The 23,544-nt window shown below is 52.2% G+C and overlaps 1 protein-coding gene across 1 annotated transcript in view; it reads left to right on the forward strand.

Annotated features, from left to right (window-relative positions):
• The window catches only part of DBF4B (DBF4 zinc finger B), a 32,662-nt gene extending 13,935 nt beyond the window's left edge, over positions 1 to 18,727 (forward strand). The window contains exons 4-13 of the mRNA XM_043584731.1: positions 2,746 to 2,931; positions 3,549 to 3,599; positions 4,369 to 4,456; positions 6,770 to 6,846; positions 8,509 to 8,542; positions 9,990 to 10,035; positions 12,578 to 12,694; positions 15,458 to 15,566; positions 15,693 to 15,817; positions 16,623 to 18,727. Coding sequence (XP_043440666.1) covers positions 2,746 to 2,931; positions 3,549 to 3,599; positions 4,369 to 4,456; positions 6,770 to 6,846; positions 8,509 to 8,542; positions 9,990 to 10,035; positions 12,578 to 12,694; positions 15,458 to 15,566; positions 15,693 to 15,817; positions 16,623 to 17,298 — 1,509 coding nt within the window. The 3' untranslated portion in view covers positions 17,299 to 18,727. The remainder of the gene's footprint in view (positions 1 to 2,745; positions 2,932 to 3,548; positions 3,600 to 4,368; positions 4,457 to 6,769; positions 6,847 to 8,508; positions 8,543 to 9,989; positions 10,036 to 12,577; positions 12,695 to 15,457; positions 15,567 to 15,692; positions 15,818 to 16,622) is intronic.
• Positions 18,728 to 23,544: the final 4,817 nt, after the last annotated feature.

Raw genomic sequence — 23,544 nt, forward strand, 5'->3', positions numbered from 1 at the left:
AGAACCTTTTCATCACCCCAAAAAAGAAAGCCAGCCCGTTGTCGGTCACTCCCCATTTCTCCTGAATACACCCAACCTGGGTAACCACTCCTCTACTTCTGTCTCTATTCTTTTTTTTTTTTATGTTTATTTTCTGTGTAGCTATGTGATCATGAGTACATTTTTGATTACCAACGTTTTGCCCATAACCTTAAAGCATTAGCACTTTGCTATTGTTATTGTCCCTCATGTTATTTGTAATGAGAATATATTTCTTTGAGTGGATTATTAATTTACCTAATGGTTACTCTGTGGACATTGAGATTATTTCTAAATTTTAACTCTTTTACATAACACTGGTGAAAAACTTCCCATAAGAAGCATTTGCCGTATTTGAGTCCTTTAAAATATTTTTAAGCCATGTGTGTGCCGCGTGGCACTTTTAGTAAGGGGTTGACATGGGGAACTCTCGAGTTTCGAAAATGGGATGATAGTGCTCGGCTCCAAAGAGGCGGGCAACTAGGGAAATGACTTGAATAAGCTTGGAATGGAGAGGCTCTTTTCTGTCAAAGGAACAGAAGCTCAGGAATATAGAAGCTTGGCAATGGGGAATGTACCAAGTGTTGATTATACACCCAAACTGGCCCCAAATTACCTTTTGAACTTTTAGTCCCTTCTATCATTTAGCCTGTGCTGTGTGAAAAAACCACCCCAGAACTGGAGCTTAAAACAAGTTATTTCTTACTACTCTGTGGAGCAGCTGGGTGGTTTCTCTGTTGGTTTCATCAAGGCTCCCGCCTACAGCTGCATTTGGGTGGAGGGTCAGCTTGGCTGGAAGGATGGAATTGACCTCACACATCTGGGAGTTGGTGCTGGCTGCCTCTCTATGGCTTCTCAGGTGTCGTTTGAGAGGCTTCTTACATATGTTGTATATACACGTAACATCATATGTGTATACAGTAAGCTAGACCAGCCTGTTGACACGGCGGTCTCATGGTAGCTTTCTAAGAAGGTGAAGGGAGAAGCTACACGACCTCTTGAGACGCAGGCTCTGGAACACGTTTCACTACATTGTATTGTTCCAGAGGAGTCTGATTGAAGGCGATGGAAGAGGGGGCTCTGCCTCCTGATAGGAATAGCTGTCACATTGCAGAAGAGTAGGCAGACTGGAGTGGGAGCCACATGCAGCCATCGAACCATCGGCCGCGTTTATATAGGACAGTCATTGTCCTCCTCCCCCTGCCCACCATTTGTTTTTGCCATATTACAGAACATAGGTACTCTCATTCAAGCCATAACTTTAAAGATTCTGTTTGTGATAAAACGTACACAACATAAGATGTGCCATTTTAATCCTTTGTAAATGTACAGTTTTCAGCATTAATTACATTCACGCAGCTGGGCCGCCGTAACCACTGTTTCCACAACTTTTATCACCCCAGACAGACACTCTGTAACCAGTAAGCAAGAACTTCCCACTTCCCTTTTCTGCAACCCCTGTCCAATCCACCGTCTGTCTCTGTGAATTTGCCTATTCTAGAGACCTGTCAGTGGACTCACAGATAGTCGTTCTTTTGTGTCTGCTGCCTTTCACTTAGCGTAATCTTATCCAGGCTCATCCATGTTGTAGCGTGTATCTTCACTTCCTGTCATGACTGAGCAATATTTTGTTGTATGTACACATCACATTTTGTCTATCATCTGTTAGCCACTTGAGTTATTTGCATTTTTTGGCTATTATAAATAATGCTGCGGTGAGCAAGGATGTACAAGTATCTGTTCAAGTCCTTGTTTCCAGTTCTTTGTGGGGGGCGTTCCTAGAAGCACGATTGCTGTGGTAGACGTTGGTAGACCGTGTTTAGCTTTTTGAGGGACTTAAACAGTTGTTGGTTTTTTTGTTTTGTTTTTGTTTTGTTTTAAGCTCAGTGCTAAGTTTCCCATCCAGTCCACCCTTCAGAGAGGGCCATCATTCATCCTGACTTTTAGTGGTGTGCTGGAGGTGGAGCCAGTTGTTAGCATCTCTTTCCAGTTCCACGTTCAGTAACATCATGTCAGTAGCTTGCAATCAGCCGTAGTGGGAGTTCTTACCCCCCAGAAATCAGCACATGCTTCGTGGCAGGGATTTTTCCCTGGCGAGTGGGTCACTAAGCATTAGCCACCTCGCCACTGCTTATTTCCATCTTTTCTTCTCCCCACAAATATGAGTTGAGTGTCCTTGTGCTTCAGGCACTGTGTTGGGCCCTTGGGATACAAAGATGAGTCAGACCCGCTCAGTGCCAACGAGGAGCTTACAGGTAGGATGAGCAGATACCTGTGCAGCTCAGTAGCAGCCAAACTCTTGTCTTGTTTCATGTTTTTGTTCCTATTTTTGGTAGTGTGGTCAGGATCACAGGCGCGGTGTCTGGATGCCCCCGAGTATCTTCACAGGAATGCCATGGCTTAACCAGCTACTTTTAATCCTGTTGGGCCCCGCCAGTGTGCTCTTTCTCTGTGCAGACTCAATCTGGTCAAACCACAGAGCCTGTGGCCTTCTGCTGCTGGGTCAGGAGCGGCAGTTCTGGAGACAAAACCTGTATTATATATATAAACCCTATTATGTTTCAGGATGATGTCTTCTTGAGGGCTCGGTACAAAACTGCACTTGGTCTATTTAAGGACATTGATTCTGAAACTTCTGGCAGCCAAGATTTCCTTCCCCAACCTCTCAGAATCGATAATTCTACATCTGCCTTCTGGTTTTCAGCCACCTCTGTGATCTGGTTTCAGGTAATTGAGGGTTTTCTGAGCAAAGAAGTAAGTTACATCGTGTCCAGCCGCAGGGAAGTGAAGGCAGAGAGCAGTGCGACAGACCACAGAGGCTGCCCCAGTCCCAGCGAGGTCAGGGTGCAGACGCCGTCCACGGCCCATCCGAAGTGCGGCCACCCCCGGCCTCCACAGAAACCCACAGACTCGGTAAGAACCTCGTCAGGTAGGAAAGGTGTGTTTTCTGAGCAACGGAAATAGGCCTCGGTGAGCCGTTGTGGGCGGTCTCTGGCTTTAGTTCCATCTGGATTAATTTAACCTCTCATTTGAATTCAGAGACTGAAAATATTTTATCATAGCTCTAGATCTAAAAACCTTCGCAACTGGTTATCCCCACGCTGTCCCTTCTGTGATACATTTCACTTTTTAAGGGACTTCAGAGTCAGAGGGTCAAAAACAATAGGAAGGTCCTCTGTAAACCAGAGAGGGGGTGTTGAAATTGGCCCAGACCTGTCTGCTGGGGGTGTGGAGACTCGTAAAGAGAGGTCTGAGAGTACTGGTGACACTTTGGCCTTGGGTAAATTCAGAATGCGCTTCTCCACCTGGGTCCAAGCTGCAGCTACCTGTGGGTGACCCGGGACTGTGTGCGGCTTTACCTTTACCTCCAAAAGGTTCTCTAGGCTTCTGTTTCTGCTGCTCCTCAGCTGTCAATGCTCCCAGCTTTCCAAGACACATGACTCCCAAGCCCTCACCAGCACCTGTGTGAACATCTGTTTGTGCACAGGTGGGCTGCACAGCGTACCTCATTGCCCTTCTCTTCCTGTCAGGTGCCTTTGAGCAGAGGGAAGGAGCTACTGCAGAAAGCCATCAGAAACCAGGTGAGCGGAGGGGGGCGGGCTGCAGGTGGACGTCTCTGGCACAGGGGAGGATCTAACCTTTCTTGGGAGGGGCTTCTGAAGTACTGACACAGAACGCACAACCTGTGAGACGTACCGTCCTTCTTTTCTTCTTACAAATGAGGAAGTAGAGCTCAGAGAAGTTCAGTGATTTGTCCAGGGTCGCCCAGGGTGGCGGTGGGAGAGCCCAGATTTGACTCCCTAATCCTTCCAACACCAGAGCCTAGCACGAGCACCTTGGAGGGGATGCCGCGCTGCACATAAGCCGGACTTTGTGCATCTTTTAGCAGTTTGTCCCTTTTGTGGGACCCAGAGCCATGAAAGTGAAGCAGCGGGAGGAGGAGTTCAGGTGATCTCGGGAGCACAGTGGGTAAAGTGGCATCGAGAAGGGGGTGCAGGCTGTGGCGGGGGAAGGCCGTGTGCCGTCCTGGGGCAGCAGGGCAGGAACGGCCTGAGGCCAGCACAGCTTCCTGCTTGATGATGGTGACGGTCGGTCGGTCACCAGTATTTATTGTGAGAGCTTTCCTCCAAGAGGCCCTCCTGACAGCTCTCTGGGAAGCCTGTGCTGCTTCCTGGTCACAAGTGCCTGGAGCAGCAGCCCCCGCCTCCCGCTGTGGCCAGCGCTTGTGGGGGAGAGGGTCTTTCAGGGGACTGGGGTAGACTCTCCCATAACGTCTCTTCACGGGGTGCCTCAGAGCCGCTCAGGCCTTGGGGAGTCTCTTGTTCCTGCCTGACTGCTTTGTCTTCCCAGGGGAGCAGCAGCGGAGGAGGTGGCGGGAGCAGCAACAGTCTCCTGACCAGTGCCCGCTCCTGGGGAGTGAGGATCCTGCATGTGGACGGTACCGTTTCTGCCCAGGGCTTCTGCAGAGGGGTGTTGGTGACTGACTGGGAACATCCGCTTTTAGAGGGATGTCAGCCAGTATGAGCTAGCTGAAAGCCGAATGTACCCACTCATCATGTGGCCCCCCCAGCGGTGGGGGGTGTGGAGACCAGCAGTAGTCCTAGCAGGTGTTCGGTCCTAGCACCTAGGACGGTGCTGCTTTGTGGAATGCCCTACAGCTGTCCTCAAGCTGGTGTGATGACCCTTTTCACAAACCGGAAACCCTCCTGGTAGCCACAACCACTTACCAGCTGTGACTCTGTGCTAGGAATGAGCTCAAGTCAGTCCCCACTGCAGTCATTTGTCCATTGTACAGATGAGGTAATTGAGCCTTAGATGTTAAATAAATTACCCATAGTTTCATCAGAAGTGAGGGGTGTGTGGGGCGCCTGGGTGGCTCAGTCGGTTGAGTGTCCGACTTTGGCTCAGGTCATGATCTCACAGTCTGCGAGTTCGAGCCCCGCGTCAGGCTCTGTGCCAACAGCTCGGAGCCTGGAGCCTGTTTCGGATTCTGTGTCTCCCTCTCTCTCTGCCCCTCCCCCGTTCATGCTCTGTCTCTCTCTGTCTCAAAAAAATAAATAAACGTTAAAAAAAAAAAATAGTCATATAAAAAAGAAGTGAGGGGTGTGGCCCACATTCCAACCTAGTTTGACCTGACTAAATTTCATGTGCTTTCGGGGAGCCTCTCTGGCTCGGTGGGTAGGGCGTGCAACTCTTTGATCTTGGGGGTGTGAGTTCGAGGCCCACATTTGGTATAACCTCTAATTTCTTAAAATTATTTTTATACAAAATTTTAACTAAAAACATTTTTTTTTTAATAAAATCTTAAACTTTTTTCATGGGGCGCCTGGGTGGCTCAGTCGGTTAAGCGGCCGACTTCGGCTCGGGTCATGATTTCGCGGTCCGTGAGTTCGAGTCCCGCGTCAGGCTCTGTGCTGACAGCTCAGAGCCTGGAGCCTGTTTCAGATTCTGTGTCTCCCTCTCTCTGACCCTCCCCCGTTCATGCTCTGTCTCTCTCTGTCTCAAAAATAAATGTTAAAAAAAATTAAAAAAAAAAAAAAAAAGAAACTTTTTTCGTATTTATGTAGGGTTTCCTCACTGTAACCACCTGTTTGCAGGCTGTAATAAATTTACATTAGAATAGCTATCCTAGGGGCAACTTGAGTGGCTCAGTTGGTTAAGCAACTCATCCCAGGTCATCATCTCATGGTCCCTGAGATCGAGCACCGCACGTTGGGCTCTGCGCTGACAGCACAGAGCCTGCTTGGGATCATATCACTCTCTCTCTCTCTCTTTCTCTCTCTCTCTCCCTCCCTCTCTCTCACACTCTCTCTCTCTCTCTCTCACCCTCTCTATCCCTCTCCCTCTCCCCCACCTCCCCTGCTCATGCTTGCTGGCACACACAACATGTGCAGACTCTCTCTGTGTCAATAAATAAACTTTATTTTTTATTTTTTAAGTTTTTATTTATTTTGAGATAGCACGAGCGGGGGAGGGGCAAGGAGAGATTGGGAGAGAGAGAATCCCAAGCAGGCTCTATGTTGTCAGCACAGAGCCCTATGCGGGGCTCAAACCCATGAACCATGAGATCATGACCTGAGCTGAAAACAAGAGTCGGATGCTTAACCAACTGAGCCACCCAGGTGCCCCCAAATAAATAAACTTAACAAAAAAAAAAAGAATCGGCTGGCAGTGACTGACTCACACCCAGCTCCACCTTGAGTCTAGGGTTTTCTCTAATCCATTGTAGGGGGCTGAACCCCATCCAGCCCAAGATCTGCCAGGGCAATAGAAAACTGCTCAGGAAGGTCCTGGTCTGGGATGTGGGGGGCTCCATTGTCACTAGAAAATCAGCCATTTCTGACGTGGTCTATTTCCTGCCTTCCAGTGTGTTAGGGAAGCTCCTGCTGGGTCTGCCATATACAGCTACATCTGAGTAAGTCACATGACTGGTCTCCCCCCAATGGAAGCAGCTCTTCAGTGGTACATTAAAGCCCTTGTGAGCCATAAGGCACCTCCTGTTCAAGAGTTGTGTTCAGTACTACAAAACAGAGTGGGGCCAGCTTAGGTACTTTTCCCAGGATAGAGGACCCAGCCCTTTCTTTTATTATCAGCAGGTGCAGAGGTGACACATAGCCAGAAGGTGGCAGGCAAGGCTGGTGTGATCCAGTGCGCCAAGCCAGTGAAAAGTATAGCCCCTGGCCCCAGGAAGGGGCCACGCTGGGGAGATGAGGAGTGGCAGTCTGGCCACAGCCCTCTGTTTCTTCCACAGAAATGATGATGCACGTGCAACAGCTGTCTCTTGACGCCTTGCGTGTGAAGAAACAGGGGCCAAAGAAGAAGCCAGAGGTAAGTCATCCTGCTGAACTGAAAGGAAATAGATGGTTTGTAAACAGTGAAGTCTGTGACAACTTTGGTAAATCAGGGCCCCGTGCAGCCGTGTGTTCTTGGCCATCCTGGATCATGTACAAGAAGTGCAGCCTCTCAGCACACCCCTGATGTCCACAGCCTCCCATTGCCCTGTTCCCTCTTCCCTGTGTTACCTACAGATCTCCCGTGGTATACTGAGGCATTCACCGTGGCCTAGGCCGGGGACTGCCTGTGGGTAGTCCTGGCCTAGATAAAACATAAATGATCATGGCCTGCTGGCCAGGCTGCTGTTCCGGGGACAGCTCTTGGCCAGGGATGAGCCTGCAGATTGCATGGGTGGGGGCAGGGGATGTTGTGGTTTGAAATAGCTGTCACCTTCCAAATTCTTATTTGGCTTTTCCTTCCTTTGCTGGAGTTGGAACTGTGTGTACCACACACCAAAACCCAGGCTGATTTTTAAAGTCACGGTGTCTTCATCCAGCCTAAATCTGAGAAAGGATTAAGCCTTGCAGGGCCTGGCACCCAGGAATAGGACCAACAGTGGTAGTAGACCACAGCCATACCAGATGGAACCTCTGCCTCAGCTCCCCTCGCTCCACACCCTCTGGTCTGGGAGTCTTCGGGGTTTTGCTGCTGCTATTAAATAGATTTTCATTGTTCACAATTCAAAAGGTTATGCAATGAGTCTCTCTCCCCTGCGACTTCTCTTCCCCAGCCACCAGGCTCCCTCCCTGAGATAAACAGTGCAAACAGTTTTTCAGGTTTCCTTCCAGGATCCGTGCGTGTACAAACAGATATGTCAAAGTTCCCCCCCCCGCCCCCACTTTGTGCAAATGCCCAGTATTTTTACTTTGCTTTGTTCACTTAATAATCTGTTTTGTAGATACTTAGGGATCTTCCAGAGTGAGTTCTGGGTGCAGTCTGCTGATGTTTGAGGAAATAGGGAAGCTGCTTTGGGTCATGTTTGCCCTGGAGGTGTGGCCTAGAAGAGAATCCTAATCTCACTGGGCCCAGAGGCACAGACAGTCATGGACCCACTAGATCTCTCCTGCCCGCCCCCACCCCAATTCTACCTGATTTCTTACATTTTTCCATTTAGTTTGTAATATTAGTTTGACCTTGGCCTAAACGTTGGTCTTGACCAAGAGAGTCCTAATACACAAGACAGGGCACAGGAAGGCAAGAGGCAGTCTCTTTACACTTGTCTTGTAAGCTCATCTGGGATGCCAGCAGTGCCTAGGAAATGCAAGCTGCCATTTAGTGAGCACCTGCTCTGCATCAGTCTATTACCTACTTTCTTTGCATTTGTGCCACATCGGCCAGGTAGGGAGGTGCTTGTCACACCCCGGGTGGCACAGCTCCACTTGGTGCCCAGGCCTGGGGCTTCTGTGGCTCTTGCTCTTCACTGTCCTGCATTTCCTCCACAAACTCAGCTGCCACTGAGATGCACACACTGCACTCACCGCTCCTCATATCCCTGGGGAGGCAGAGGGAGCCGTCCTGTCAAGTTGGCTTCGCTCAGGGCCCAGCCCATAGCAGGAAGCAAAGTGGGGCAGACTCACAGTGACTCGATTCACCGGGCCCTCTTCCTCGACCCTCTAGCTCCCTCGCATCCTTAACCTATTTTCCCTTTCCATTTAGGGAACGCGTCCAGCAGAGTCAAGAACGCGGAAAGGTCAGTGTGGTAGCTTTCCTCATCTAATTGCAGTCCCTCCCTCCTAAACGCTTCCCCACGGCTCCCTCTGTGGCAGCATCTGCTCACTTTTCTGCGGCAGGAAGCAAGTCCAGGTTGTGTTGCCCTGTTGTGTTTCCAGGGCCTGAGCTTTGCAGACAGGAGGGCAAGAGAGGGGTACCCATGAGCAAGTCCAGGGCTGCCCAGCCGGGGCTTTTCCTTGGCGCCAAGACCCCACGCGGCCGCTCTGGCTCCTACATCCCCTGCCCGTTCTGGGCATTAACTGAAGTTCGGCTTCCTTTTCCTTCTGATTCAAGAGCAGTTTGGGGTGGGCAGTTTGACAGCTGCCTACCACTTTCCCAAATGCCAAACTCCCTGAAATTGACAAACAGGCAGATTGACAGCCCGGCTCCCAGCCCCTCTTGGACCGCAAGAGAGTTTCTCCCCCTGGATGTTTCTCCCAAAGATGCTCTTTAAGTGGCATTTATTCGTGCACAAGCAGGAGCTAAGAAAAGTCACTTGGCACCTCTCATGTTCAAAATTCAAGGAAATCTGTGGGGGAATTGATTTTAATCACTGTCTGAGTTAATTAGAAAGACAAGAAATCGCCCCCAAAAAGTAATTAATGGGAGCTGCTGCCATGTGAGGAGTGAGGCTGCTTTTTGCTTGGGCGCTGGTGGAGCCTGGAGTGGGTCTGCGAGCTGGGAGGCGCCAGCCTCTGGATGGGGTCTGGGGCTGTTATCTCTGACAGGGCTTTGGTCACTGTGGGAAGTAGAGGTGGTTCTTAATACCTAAGAGGTTTTAGAAACTGTGTGAATAATTAGCTAGTAGAGGATGAATCTCCTGATTAACTGAGCAAATTTGTCTTCCCAGCACCCCTTTGCCCTGTTCATTCAGGAACGAGATTTCACCCTTGATACGTTTTTTTTACTGCCCTCTGCTGTGATCCCTAAACACTCTTTAGCTCTCTTCCTCCCTGCTTTCCCCCAGAAAACCCAGGATCCTCCGGGAGTGTTCTGCCTGGGAGTGTTCTCGGGCCCCTCAGGATTCTGAGACTCCCAAGAGGAAAGGTCAGGGAAGGACCCAGGGCTTTAAGCAGAAACCAGCTGGGGCTGGGTTCTGCCCCCCAGCCAGGTTTCTGACCTGCGGCTCACAGCCTCCAGAATCCACACACGGGAGGGTCCTGTACCCTGCTTTGGGGCTCGGGGCACCCTGCGGCCTCTCCCCAGTGGGGGAATTCTCTCTCCCAGGGTAGAGGCCGGAGGAGATGGGAATGGGTGTCCTGCCTCAGCCAAATGGAAAGGTGTGCCTCGGGGTGGCGTAGGCTCCCGCTCTGAGCAACTCTTAAACCTTGGCAGAGCCTTAGCTCTCTAGCGTTTCCTGTGTGTGTGTGGTGTGGGCCCTGCATCGGAGCCCACAGATGGCTGACGTGTGCGCTTTTTCTTTCCAGTGGCCAGACTGAAGGCACCATTCCTCAAAATTGAAGATGAGAGCAGGCAAGTGGTGGTGGTTGGCGGGGGGGTGGGGGGGCCTCTCCCCTTTCCCTCCCCTCAGACCCACCAGGCCCGCACAGAGGAGAGGTGCTCAGGGGCCCCAAGCTGACGTGGGGGTCGTGGAGCCCCTCAGCCCTGCACCTTCGTCTTCCCCAGAAACCGCTTTCTCCCCCTGTCATGGAGAAGTCTCCCACAGACCAGGAGGAGCCTCTGAAGGTGGCATTGCACAGGTGGCACTCCTCTTGGTCATGAGTCAGAGGTTAGTGACCCTGTGTGTGAATTACCTCTTTCTAATGCTCTGCTTTTATGAGCACATGACGTCCCATCCAGGCTCATTACTGCTCCTCGTTTCCCTGTGGGCATACACTGATGCTTAATACTGAATTGTTGCTGGCCCAGGACAGTGCCAGTATGGTCCTCGTGGCCAAAGCCAGGGCTCTTTGGGGTGGTGTTGGAGACTCCCTTTTCAAACCACCCTGTACTGGAAGCCTTTCTGGTTGGCTGTGCAAAACCCTTTTCTGACACCTGCTCTCTCATGAGAAGAAAGACTGGCATGAGGAGACTCTACCTTTTTCCTAGTGGGGAAATCAAGGTCAGAGAAATTAAGGGACTTGTATACGGCCATTTTGCCAATGAATCTTAGCCCAAGGCCAGAATCCAGATGTCCTGCCTGGTGTCATTTTCACTCAGCCCTAAATGTCCACCAGTATGGCCCCTTCTTACCTAGAGCAGGAGGGTCACATTGGTTATGATCTATGAGCTGTTAGTCACCTTGGTTATTACTGACTCTTCGATAAGCACTAGATCAAAAACCTGCGAATCTATAATTATCTCAGAGGTTTTTCTTAGGGAGAGGGAGACACAGAATCCAAAGCAGGCTCCAAGCTCTGAGCTGTCAGCACAAAGCCCAATTTGAGCCTCAAACCCACGAACCATAGGATCATGACCTGAGTCGAAGTCGGACACTTACCCAACTGAGCCACCCAGGTGCCCCTAAAGATTTTTTTGTTTTTTTGATTTTTAAAGAAAAAGCTCATGTGAACCTAGCAGAGACTCCCAGGACCAGAGCTTTCTGGGTCCCTAAGCCTCAGGCAGGGCAGCTAAAAGACCCGGTGCTGGGAGCCTGGCATGCCTGCCTACCCTCCAGCTGGACCTAGATTTCCTTCTCAGTACCTGACCACAGTACAGAATTGGCTTTGGTGACCCAAAAATTAGCGGAGGGAACACAGAAAGGTAATGAGGTGCTCTCTCCTTCAGTTCCAGTGGCGGGGGGGATACTTCCCAAACTCAGCCCCTTCACTACCAGTTAAATACAAGTAGCGATGACTCATACACAGCGGCATAAGAGACGCCACCAGTGCCTCAGCGTCTCACTGCACGTGGCACAGGCGACGTCACTTACTGGAGTGGTGTCCACGTGTTTGTGTGCCCCTGGCATCACAGGCAGGAGTGGAGGTGAGGTTTCTTGTGGTTCTGTTTATGCGCTCTTCTGAAGGCTGTAGCTTCACCCACCTCAACTTTGCAACCTTCTAAGCAGAAACAAAACATTGAGGAGGAAGAAAGAGGGGTACTAGGGTGGTGAAGTACACCTCCTTCTTCTTAAGGATCCAAGAAGACCCTGTGGGCCACAGGGCTCCCACCATGCCCCGCCCGGGGAACCTATGGCCTGCACTCTCTCCTGGAGTGCCCACTGTTTCAACCAAACATGGTTTCCAAGCCTGCAAGTTCTATGAGCAGGCTTTGCTGAGTATCCACAGATCCCCAGATCTGGTTCTGAAAGTTTCTGGAACATGAGCAACTTTAGGCAAACCACCAAAACAACTCAGTATAGATCTGACTACCCAGAACCTTCACTGTGCTTCTCTTTCCCATTCAGAATACCTCCACTCGGGTGGTACAAAGGAGCAGCCCAGAGCAAAAATGTTCCTCTTCTTGGAATAGGAAAATCACTGTTCTGGTTTAAACCTTCCTCCATTTAGGTCTGTCAGGCTAGAGTCCTCAAACATGGTTTGTTTTATTTATTTTTTAAATACTTTATTTTTTAAATAATCTTCACACCCAATGTGGGGCTCAAACTCCCAACCCCAAGATCAAGAGTCGCATGCGCCACTGACTGAGCCAGCCAGGCGCCCCCTTAAAGGTGGTTCAGGGTCAGGAAGCAAAGTAGAGAGATAGATCACTAGTTGGGAGACATGCCCTGTTGCCTGGTCTTGACCACTCACCAGTCGTGAGCCCTTGGGCAAGTCACAGAACCTTTTGGGCTCCGTTTCCTCTTCTGTAAAAATGGACGGGAAAAATGTAACCACTTGTTCCCGTTAGCTCAGATGAGGCAGCAAGGTAAACCGGGCTTTGATGAGTAGACCGGGAGAGCATAAATATTCATCTAACCAGGAAGGCTGGTGAGGGTTTGGTTCTAGAACCGAAAACCCTGTGCAGGGGAGTGGCCGTTTTATCAGGATTGGAATTCTAGGGGGTTGGGACTGGCCGCTTTCCTCATCCTGTCCTTGCCCCACTGTAGTCAAAATGGAAGTTTTCTGTGTTTCAGGAAGTTTCGTCCTTTCCACCATCAGTTTAAATCCTTTCCTGAAATTTCTTTTCTGGGACCCAAAGATGCAAGCCCTTTTGAAGCCCCGATGACCCTGGGCAGCTCGCATCATACCAGGTGGGTCTTTCTGGTCTGAGTACCAAGGGCTGGTTGCAGGCAAGGTCCTTCCCCTCCAGAGCCTGCTGGTCTGATTTGGGAATGGCCATGTGTTCGCTCCTTAGGCAAAGTCTATTCTGGGAACTTAGCCCAGACCCTAGGAGTCTTCATCCGTTTTACTTGGTGCTTTCCGTCCCTACTGAAGAATTTGACTTGTGTCCAGAGGGCAGTAGACTGGTTTCTAAAAGGTCTACAGACCATCTTTATCAGAGTCCCCTGGGGTCCCATTAAAAAGGCAGGTTCTCATACTCCACACCTACAGAATCACAGTCTCTGATGATGAATCCCCCAAAACTGCATTCCTGTGAGCTCCCAGGTGATTTTTATGCACATCAGAGCTGGAGGCCTTTGGGGCTAAACATCAGGAATAACTAAGGGGCAAGGAATCTGGGGACCTACCGCATTGTGTGGCCCAGAGTGGTTCATAGGCTGTGGGTGTTCTTCCTCCGCAGATGTGTGAGAATGTGAACCTTCACTGAGCAGAATGCAGCAGGGAGGACTACAGGGAGAGAGTGGCCCAGGGGCGGGGGCAGAAGGGCGAGCTGGAGAAAATCTGTGGGAGGAAATGTTTAATATTTTTCATTTTTAAATTATTGTATTTTAGTTCCAAATTCAGAAGTTACAGAGGGTTTAAAATGAAAAGTCTGTATTCCACACCTGCCCTCTAATCTCCAGTGTGTGGGTCTGTGTCCAGATGTAGTTTATGTATCCTTTCTCTTATATAAAGAGTAGCATAACATTGGGCTGTTTCTAGCTTTTTCCACTTGATGTATTCTTTTTTTTTTTTTTTTTTAATGTTTATTTATTTTTGAGACAGAGACAGATCGTGAGTGGGGAAAGGGCAGAGAGAGAGGGAGACACAGAATCTGAAACAGGCTCCATGCTCTGAGTTGTCAGCACAGAGCCCGACATGGAGCTCGAACTCACAAACCATGAGATGATCATGACCTGAGCCAAAGTTGGATGCTTAACCAACTGAGCCACCCAGGCGCCCCCCACTGATGTACTCTAGATTAATTTCCTGTTGGCTCCTAACCCTAACCCTCATTTTTTAATGATTTATTTTTTTAATTTATTTTTTTTAATATATATTTTGTAACATTTATTCATTTTCAAGACACAGAGAGAGACAGAGCATAAGTGGGGGAGGGACCGAGAGAGAGGGAGACAATCTGTAGCAGACCTCAGGCCCTGAGCTGTCAGCACAGAGCCCGATGCAGGGCTCGAACTCACGCACAAGATCATGACCTAACCTGAAGTCTAACGCTTAACCGACTGAGCCACCCAGGCACCCCAATGATTTATTTATTTTTGAGAGAGTCGGGGGGACAGAGGATCTGAAACCAACTCTGCCGCGCTGATAGCAGTGAGCCCAATGTGGGACTTGAACTTCAAGAACCGTGAGATCACGACCTGAGCTGAAGTCGGAGGCTCAACCAACTGAGCCACCCAGACGCCCCCGCACTGATGTACTCTAGATTAATTTCCTATTGGTCCCTAGAAAGCATCCTCATTGTCTTCTGTGGCTTCAGTGTCTTCCATTGTGTGGTCTTACAGTATTTTATTTAACCAATCTCTTACTGATGGATGCTTAGATTATTTCCAGGCTTTTGCTATTATAAATAATGCTATAGTGAATAGTCTTACGCAGAGTGAATTTGTAGAATAAATTCCTAAAAGCGGAGGTGCTGGGTCAAAGGGTACCTGCATTTATAATGTTGATAAATGCAGCCAAATTGCTCTTCATGGGGGTGATGCCAGTGTGTGCTCTCACGCCCTGGCCCTGAGCCCATCTCCCCTCTTGCCTTGGCTGGTACAGTGAGCTGTCCGATGTCCTGACCTCTGCCAGTCTGATAGTTTAAAAACTGTATCTTAGTGTAATTTTCATTTTCATTTTTCTCATTATGAATGAGGTTAAGTAGGTTCATATGTTTGATCGTTTGACTCTTTTCATATGAACCTTCTTTATATCTTTTGCCCATTTTTCTTTTCGGTTATTGATCACTTTTCTTATTGATTTGTACAGAGCCCTTCATGTATTAGAGAAATGAGCCCTATTAGTTATAAATACACCTCCCCCTCCCCCAGTTTGTGATTTATCTTTTATTTACATTTTCTGCCATGCATACATTTTTTTAGATTGCATGTAGTTGAATTTATCAGCTTTTTCCCATGTTTTCTACATTTTGCATCATACTTAGAAAGTCCTCAGAGGGCTGTTTTGGACTTGGTTGAGCTTGCTCATACAGCCAAGCAGCCATTAGAAAGATGGGCCTGAAATTCAGATGAGAAGACACGTTTGAGAAAGAGATTGGAAAGTCCTCAACGAAGGTGGCATCCATGCAAGGAACAAGCCAGCGTGAGGGAGGAAGCCACCTGAAGCAGGGGAAGGGGACATTCGGGGTAGAGGAGGTTGGGGGCAGTATGGTGCCCTCACTACCACTGAGGCCCTTTGATTCTACAGGTCAGATGAGCGTGGGTTTGAGTGTCAGGCTGGAACTGCCCTAGGAGGCCTTTTTGCTGCCCCTGGCACACGCCCTCACCTATGGTTTGAGATGCGTGGGCAGGGACCGGACAGAGTCCCCTCTGAGAGGTCTCGCCTTCCTCGTTGCCTGGATGGGAGGTGCAAAGTGTAGGCAGGTCTGCCTGACTGTTCTGGTCCTTCCCTCCAAGGGCCCCAACAGTGACTGCTTTCCCCCACCCCCACCCAATGCTTTCCCCCAGAGAACCCAAGGACCGAGAGCCAAGCCGGCGATTGGCCATCCGCACCCCACCCAGGAGAAGGAAGGGCTTCTGTGAGTGCTGTCAAGAGGCCTTTGAAGAGCTCCACGCGGTGAGCCTTCCCTGCCAAGCAGCTGCTCCCAGGCTGCTCTGACCGCACTTTTCCTACCCGCCTCCACCCCACTCGCATCTCACCCTGGCCTTGACTAATGCCCTGTGCCCCTCTCACCCCGGGCAGCATCTCCAGAGCGCCCAGCACCGGGGCTTTGCCCTAGAAGCCCACCCGTATGCAGAAGTCGATCGGGTCATTGCCCAGCTCGGCCACAGCTTTGCTGACACCCCCTCGCAGGCCAGCCTCCCCAGGTGAGCACCCTGAGCGGCCCTGCTGGCATGGTGGGCACTGCCGTGTCCTCACCGTCCTGCTGCTGCCCACTCCAGAGGGGAAGGAGCCAAACAGGACCAGGGATTGGTGGCGGTTGGAAGCCCTCCATTTGTGGCTTCAGCTGATGGGGACTGGGCCAGATCAGCACATGGCTCCCATCCTGATGCATAGCCATCGCCTTGGTTGTGTGGGTAGGGAGGGCAGCTCAGCAGTGGCTGCTCCTGGCATGTGCCTACTGATGTCCCTGTGTGGCCTTCTAAAAGTAGCAAGGGGGATTCCTGGGTTCCTCCCAGACAGGTAAGATGCAGTATCTTTCAGCCTCTCTGTAAGTTACCCCCAGAAAGGATTGCAGGGGGATCTCCAGCCCAGCTTTCTCTGCTGCCACCAGCTTGCTGTGGCTTCTTTCCTCTTGACCCAAGTCTTCACCTCCCCAGGCTCAGCTTGGAGAGCCAGGCTCTGTGCTGCATTCTCCAGCCGCCAAAGGGCACAGCCTCTGCTGTGGAATTATTAAATGGAACAGCCTCTAACCTGTTCCTCTGGCCAGCCCTGACCACAGGCCACAGAGCCAAAAGAGACGCAGACAGCACTGGCCACTACTGCAGGGGTAGCCCGAGAGCAAGCCTCTCACAGAACCCCAGAGCAGGCTGCTCTCTTCATGCCAAAACTGAGAAGGGTAGTGCCATGCATGCCCCACCCACACCCTGCCCTCAGCCCTGACCCAGAAAGATCCCAACTTGCCACCTGCTCTGGAGTTGAGCCCTGAGGCCCAATGTTTCTGTCCCGCAGGCAGCCAGGCTCCCCGTGTTCAGATCGTGACCTGCTGTGTCCTGAGACTCCGCCTCCTAGCCAGCCCTGCCATCCCAGGGCAGCATCTCCCAGGATGAAAGAGGAAGATGAGCATCAGGCCCCAGGCACTCCAGAGCAGGATGGGACGGTGGGCAGCATGAAGGCAACCGATGAACCTGTGGGGGCTGGTGAGATGCTGGGACCAGTAGCAAGCTGCCAGGAGCTGGGAGGGTCAGTTGGTGTCATTGCAGACCCCCCAGAGACACCAGTGTCCAGGAGCCCTGCACACCAGAGCCTGTTGACAAGCTCTGGTTCTACAGAACTCTCTGGCTCGGATGTCGCACTTTTTGGCCACAAGCGGAAGATTCGGCTCCCCAGTGGCAATCCTGAAAAGAGGTCAGGGGTCTCCCGGCCACAGGCCTCATTCTTTGTTCCAAGAGCCACCAGCCCTTGTGGCGCCAGGACAGCCAGTGGCGGGCACCCCTTCTTCCTTCCCCCTCCTGATTGTGAGCACAGGCCTCTGGTCCCTCTCCTCCCCTGGTGCCACCCACAGACCTGCCTCCCCCTCCCCACAGATGGGCCAGCAGAGTGCTGGGCCACACAGCCCCCTTGGCCAGGGGAGGACAGCCCCCTGGGATCTGAGGATTCTGAGTGTGCCGCCCCTGGCCCTGGCTGACCAGCTCCCTAGCTGCCCTGTGGCTCCAGGCCAGCTGTCAGCCCACCTGCACTCAGCAGCTGACGTGCAGCCTTCAGGAAGACCCGCAGAGAGCCCGTCTACCTCTGTCCCCTGCTCTCAGCCAGCGGGGGAGCCAGCTGCTCCCAATGGTTCTGGGCCTCCCAGCCTCCCTGTCTCAGCCCTAGCCCAGTGCCAGCAGAGAACTGATACCATGAGTCTCCTGGGGCATGCAGTAGCTCTCTACTTGAGGGCCAGATACACAGAAGTTATACTCTGCTGAGTGCTGCACAGCCAGCAGGGGCCAGACCAAGCACAAGAAGGACAGCACCTCAGGGCCTCCCCACCAGAGCCAGAAGAGCCGCTGGCCTGGCCTTTGAAGTCCAAGAGAACAGCAGTTGTCATGGCCAAGCTCTGTAGGCTTGACAGAGCCAGTCCTCCTACTCACTGGGTCTTAGGTTAGGACCAAGAGAGTCTGGGCTGGGGGCTGCCCTCTACCCCTCCCTCCAGCCAGCTCCCTGACCAGGCAGCAATCTGATGGGCTTGCTCATCCCTGCCAGCTGCCCACACCAGGAGGCAGAGGCAAGGTTGGCATAGGGAAGGACCACAAAGGATCTAGAACGGCAGGAGCCCTGGCCTGGCTTCCTGTCCCTCTGAAGGCACTTGCCTCTTGCAGAGCCGAGTTTTGGTGTTCCCCACCCCCACCCCAGCCTCCTTTCCCAGGAGCATGTGGCTCTCCTGCTTTCTGAAATGCCTGTTTGTCCCCTCCCCCAGCCCCCTACGCTCATGCACACAGATCCTCAGGAACATACGAAGCAGAGGAGGGGCTGGGCTGCAGCACCTCCAGAGCTCCCTCGCCCCCTTGCATTTAGTGGGAGCCTGGCGCTGAAATGACCTTTCTCCTGAGCCCAGGATATGGCCAGAGCCCCCTCTGGGGACCCCTCTGCTCTTCCCTGGCTGCCCTCTGCCATTTCTGCTGTTCCAGGGTCGGGATTCACCTGCCAACTTCTGCATCACCCTCTTCTCTCCCTCCTTCCCCAAGGACCTCCCCCCATTTCTTTCAGCCAAGCCATTAATCTGGAGACGAGATGGGTTTGCTATTGATTCTTTGGCCACTTTTTTTTTTTTTTTTTTTTTTTTTTTTTTTTACATTTTGTGCTGTGGTTCTTCTCACCCTTCTCTGCGTCTGTGTGTTTGTTTCTTTAAATGTTGAAGCTACAAGAAGCCTGGTGCTATTCTGTGTCTCATTTTGGAGGAAGAAAGGGGGGCCTCGCTGTGGGTGAGGACCTGAGTTGTTAGTTTGGAAATAGAGCAACTGTGTGTACAACCCTCATAGAGGTCATGTTTGGCCTTTTTATGCCATTCCTGTTAAATTTCACAATGAATCTTGGTTCAGGAACTGTAAATAAATTTGTTAATAACAAATAGCAAAGGGATAGGGCTGGAATGCAGTGTGTCAGGCCTTGATGTGCCCTCCAGTGACCCAAAGCAGGACTCAAGCCCAGCAGATGTGGACAGAGTAAGTGGATGGCCAGATAGGAGCCCCCTGCAAGTGGGAGAGCGTATGTCACAGCCCCTGAGGGCCGAGGGGAGGTCAGGCGGCATCTGTCCAGTCTCTGGTCACTCATTTGGCTCTGCTGCTAAAGGGGGCCCCAGGAGACCTGAGGCTGGACAGATGGGTGCTGCCCTCAGTGGCTCCTTGGCATGGGGACTATTCAAACCCCTTCCACTCCTCCGCAGATGACCTTGACTCAGACTCCACAGGCATTGCTTCTCCTTGCTCCTGATCCCCTTTCCACATCCAACTCCTACAAAAGAAGCAGTGTCCTTCCTTCCTGTCACTGTCCCTGCTCTCCAGTCCACCCAGCCAGCCTCATCAAATTCCTTTTCTTGGGTTTGCCATCTCTTCCCTCTGCCCTAAAACTCCATCCTGGAAAACACTTGCATTGATTCAGCAGGCTCCCCCCACTGTTCTCCAGCTCCTTCCTGCGGTCTACAGCCACTGCCTCCATGTCTGCACCTTCTTGCCCTTCCAAACCCGCGGAGGCTCTGCCTGAAGCGCTCCACTGGGCTTGTCCCTTCCAAGGTCACCGCATAACCTGATAATTCTCAAAGGCAGATTCACTTTCTCCTTTTCCACCTTGAAACCTGGCTCCCCTGCTCGACCCCACTCTAGCCTGGTCCTCCCCTCCCCCAGCCTCTGCCCTCTTGTACCAGCCTCATTCAGCACAGACCTCAAATGTCTGCCCTGAGTCAGCTCCTAGAGCCCTAACCAGCCCTCTAACACCCCTGCTTCCCCAACCTGGGCCTGGGGGACCTTTGTCCTCACCTCTGCACACCTTCACAGATGTGACCTGGGTGGAGAAAGCTCCACCCAGACTCCTTTTCTGAATTCTAGTCTCCACCTGTGCAAGGTGGGAAGGCAGGGAATCTAGCCACACCCTGACTCGGTGTGTCTTTGGGAGGTCCCTTTACTAATCTGGGCCTCCGTTTCCTCATCTTTCAGTGAGGGCCTTAGATGACATGACCTTCAAAAGTCCTTTCCAATAATAAAATGCCCTGATGGCCACCGGCTCCCTTAGATCCCTCTGTCCTTGCCACCACCACAGACCTACTTACCCAAAGACTTGTTCCTCCTTCCGAGACCGGCTCCCCTTCCCCCTTTGTCCTGCGCCTCTCCTGGTCACTCTCCCTGATGCCCATCCTCTCCTTACAGCCACCCTATCTCCCTGGTCTCTGACACCTCCTGTCCCCAGACCAGCCAGGCTGGTCCCTTGTCTGGCCACCGTGGGCACTCCGGCCCTGAGGCTGCTCTCTGACACTGACCTGGAATCCCCCTCGACAACAGCAAGGATGCCCTATGATTCAAGGTCCAGATTCCATACTCTGAGAATCCTATAGTGTAAGTCACACAGGCCTGAGTTCACTTCCCAGTCCTTCCCTTAACTCTGACCTGGGGCAAGGCTTCTGAGATGCTGTTTTCTTAAGCTGAAAAACAGAGATAATGGTAGTTTCTGCCTTACTAGGAAGTCACAAGAATTAAATCTGGTTATGATGTTATAAACATTCAACAAACTAACTTTTTATCCTCCCCTCCCCTCTGCAACATGTACCTGTGAGGCCTCTCTTTTGGACCTTTCAAAAGAGCTCATTTTCACTAATCTCCCACCTCATGACCTATGGCCCTATCTCCTTGTGTACTTGTGGGTGAAGCTGCTAAGGGGTTCTGTGAGACGCCCTGTCCCCAGGCCCGCCCCCACTTTTCCAACAACTGGTTCTCCGCAACCCGAGAAATCCCATGTGAGGGGGAGAAAGGGGAGTGGGGTATATGCCACACCCCCCAACCCCGGCATATTGGGCCCTCGGGAGCATGACTATATTTGTGCCCTACAAACCTCTCAAAGGATGGATGCCCCTGGGACCCCAGGCTCCTCCAATTCCTCCCTGAGCTTGAGATTGCAGGAAGGGTTCTCAAGGACAACTGAGAGGGAGGAAGGAGCACTAGACTTCCCTCGGGAAAGATCTCATCAGGTGAGGAGAGTGGTTCTTTCCCGGTGGGAAGGACAGGGCACTGGGCTGGGATCTGGGAGGAAGCAGAAGGACTTTCTGGTCCTGATGGTCTGGGCGTTTTCTCTGCTCCCCACCCCTCAGCATCCTGTCAAAGGCAGTCTCTCCATGTGCAGGGTAGAGGGCCCCAAGACCCCAAGCCACAAAGGAGTCCCTTGGGTCTAGGACAAGGGCCAGGAAGCTGTTTTTCTCCATGGCACCTTCAGGGCCACATGGATGGTGTGAGCCCAGATCGAGGGAGCATTTCTGTACACCAGGTGCTGCTCTGAGGATTTGACGCCAGCCACTCATTTACCCCCTGCAACACTGTCGCAAAGGGGCATTCTAACCCCCATTTCACAGATGAGGAAACCGGCTTGGGGAGGCCGGGAGACCTGCTCAAGGTCACATAGCCCTTAACCAGGACTGGGACATCAGCTGGTTGCCTGAAGCCCTAAGTCCTGCTCTTCACGTGGCCCCACCCTGCCCTCGCCTGGCGTGGCCTCTGCAGCAGGCCTCGAAGCCTGGGCATGGGGCCTGGATAGACTCCGTTGGCAGGAATTCCCACCCACCATGTCTTCCAGGATAGAGTTTTTGGGCAGAGGGAAGGAGAGGGGCCAAGGGCAGCAGACACCCCTCCCTTACCTGCAGCTGCTGGGACTACATCTTGGCCCCACATCAGCCCAGCTTGGCCCCTGTGCAGGAAAATTTGAGGGAAGAACTGGCTGGAGGGCAGGACTTCAGGGAAGGAGGCCCCAGGCCTCTCGGTGGTAAGGGCTCCTGAAGGAGGGCTGGGGGTGGGGACCAGAGCCTAACAGCTCCCTCAGCAAGAGTGAACCAGAGGGTGGCCATCGAGACAGAATAGTGACCACCAGTCTCTGATTTCCAGAGTCCCGTCCTCCTCCTGGAGCAAACAAGCAATGGGCAGAAGGGACCAAAGTAGCCCTCCATAGCTGTGTACTGGGGTAAGGATTCTCCCAGGGAGCCCCTGGTGTGAAGAGATGCTACCTCCACAGCTCTTGACCTCAGGAGAGAAGGTGGGTGAGAGAAACAGGCAGGCTCCTGTGTGGGAGAGGTGTGACGCTTGTAGCAGACGCAACACAGGAGTCACAGGAGCGGGAAGGCGGGACCTCGGCCTCGAGAGTGAGGTGCGCTCAAGGGAGGGTCAAGATACCAGCTGAGCCTGCTTGAAGCGGCCCACCCAGGGAGAAAAGGGGGCTGTTGGGGGTCATGGGGCCATATAATTGAGCTACCATGGGAGCTGGCTCAGAATGCCACCAGAGAAGAGCCAGTTTGGGGGCGAGGAAGAACTCTCAACAGGAACCTCAAGGAACCAGAGCCACAGAAAATGGTAGCAATGTGCCTCGACCAGGCCCAGGCCACAGACTGAGCATGCTGTGTGGTCTTGGTCATGCTGGGGGAGGGGGTCCAGACTCCCCCAGGCCCAGTGCCCTCCACTGTGCAATGACAAACCCCACCTATTCTTCTGGGAGGCACACAAGATTGGGGCTCACTGATGTGGCCCTGGAACTGGTGGGACAAGACAAACACTGGTGTCTGGAGGAGTCAGAGAGTGGAAGGTGGGATAAATGGCCACTCACTGCCAGCTCTTGGACTTTGGGAAGCTCACATGGGTACCTCTTTCTTGGAGTCTCGGGTTCCCCACCTGTGAAACAAAAACACTCTCTCCTTCCTGACTGAGTTCCTAAGGAATATCACATAGTAGGTCCTCATTCCTGGGAGCCCCTACACCCTGAAAGAGGTTTCCAAGATGTCTCCAGAGTGAAGGACCAATCGGCTCAGCCTTGCCGAGTATCTGGGTCTGGAGTGGCAGGTGGTTGTTGGGGGTAGTCACCCCGTTCCCAGCATTGATGTCAGCACCTCCCAGGAAATTGCCTTCTCACCTCTCCTGGGCCTGAAATAGAGCTGGGGGGGGGGGGTGCAGTCAGGAGCCAGAAACAGCTCCCCCATCCCAGGCAGAGGCCCTGGGTCCCTAGGGAAGCAGAGGACCCAGGAAGGGATTCCTTGCCTCCACTCCACTCTGCAGTTACCTGTGGCCTCCCAGAGTAGGTTTGAGGATGCTCTGGTCTTGAGCACAAGGTCATGGTGGGACCTCACCAGCAGTGCCCGAGCCCTACCACACCCCCATCCATCTCAGGTCTCAGGCTCTTGAGATCCCTAGCTGAAATCAGAGATCCCAGCCCCCCAGTATGGGTGGGGGTCCATCTTACCCAGCAGCCCAAGAGCACTAGGGGGCTCAGTGGGAGAAAAGGTTGGAAGGTCAGGTAGGTTTGCAGACAGGGTAACCTTGTCTGGCCAAAGAGTGGAAGACAGAGGGTGGGTGTTTCCAGAGGTGTCTTCTCCTCAAAGATTTGGGCTGGCAAGGGAGGGGCAGGAATGAGGTATGCTAACAGCATGTAAATGACCTGGCTATTTTATATATTTAGGGGATAGAATTGGGGTATCCTGTGTGAGGGATTCAGGAGCCCAGAGTTAGTAGACCAGCCCTTGCTGGTGGCTCTGGTGACTGCAATCCCCAAAGCCCTCCTGGAGGCAGGAGCATCTTTGGCCTGGAAAAGGAGTCAGCAGGATGGAAAGGGGTCTGGACCCAGGGTGTGGGACGACTCTGCAGTGACCTGCTCTCCTGTGGGTGGGTGAGAGATCCCTTCGGTCCCGTCGCTGGTCCTCTAAACTTCCCAGCTC

Source organism: Prionailurus bengalensis, chromosome E1, assembly GCF_016509475.1.
Source record: "Prionailurus bengalensis isolate Pbe53 chromosome E1, Fcat_Pben_1.1_paternal_pri, whole genome shotgun sequence".
In the NCBI taxonomy this organism is placed as follows: Eukaryota; Metazoa; Chordata; class Mammalia; order Carnivora; family Felidae; genus Prionailurus; species Prionailurus bengalensis.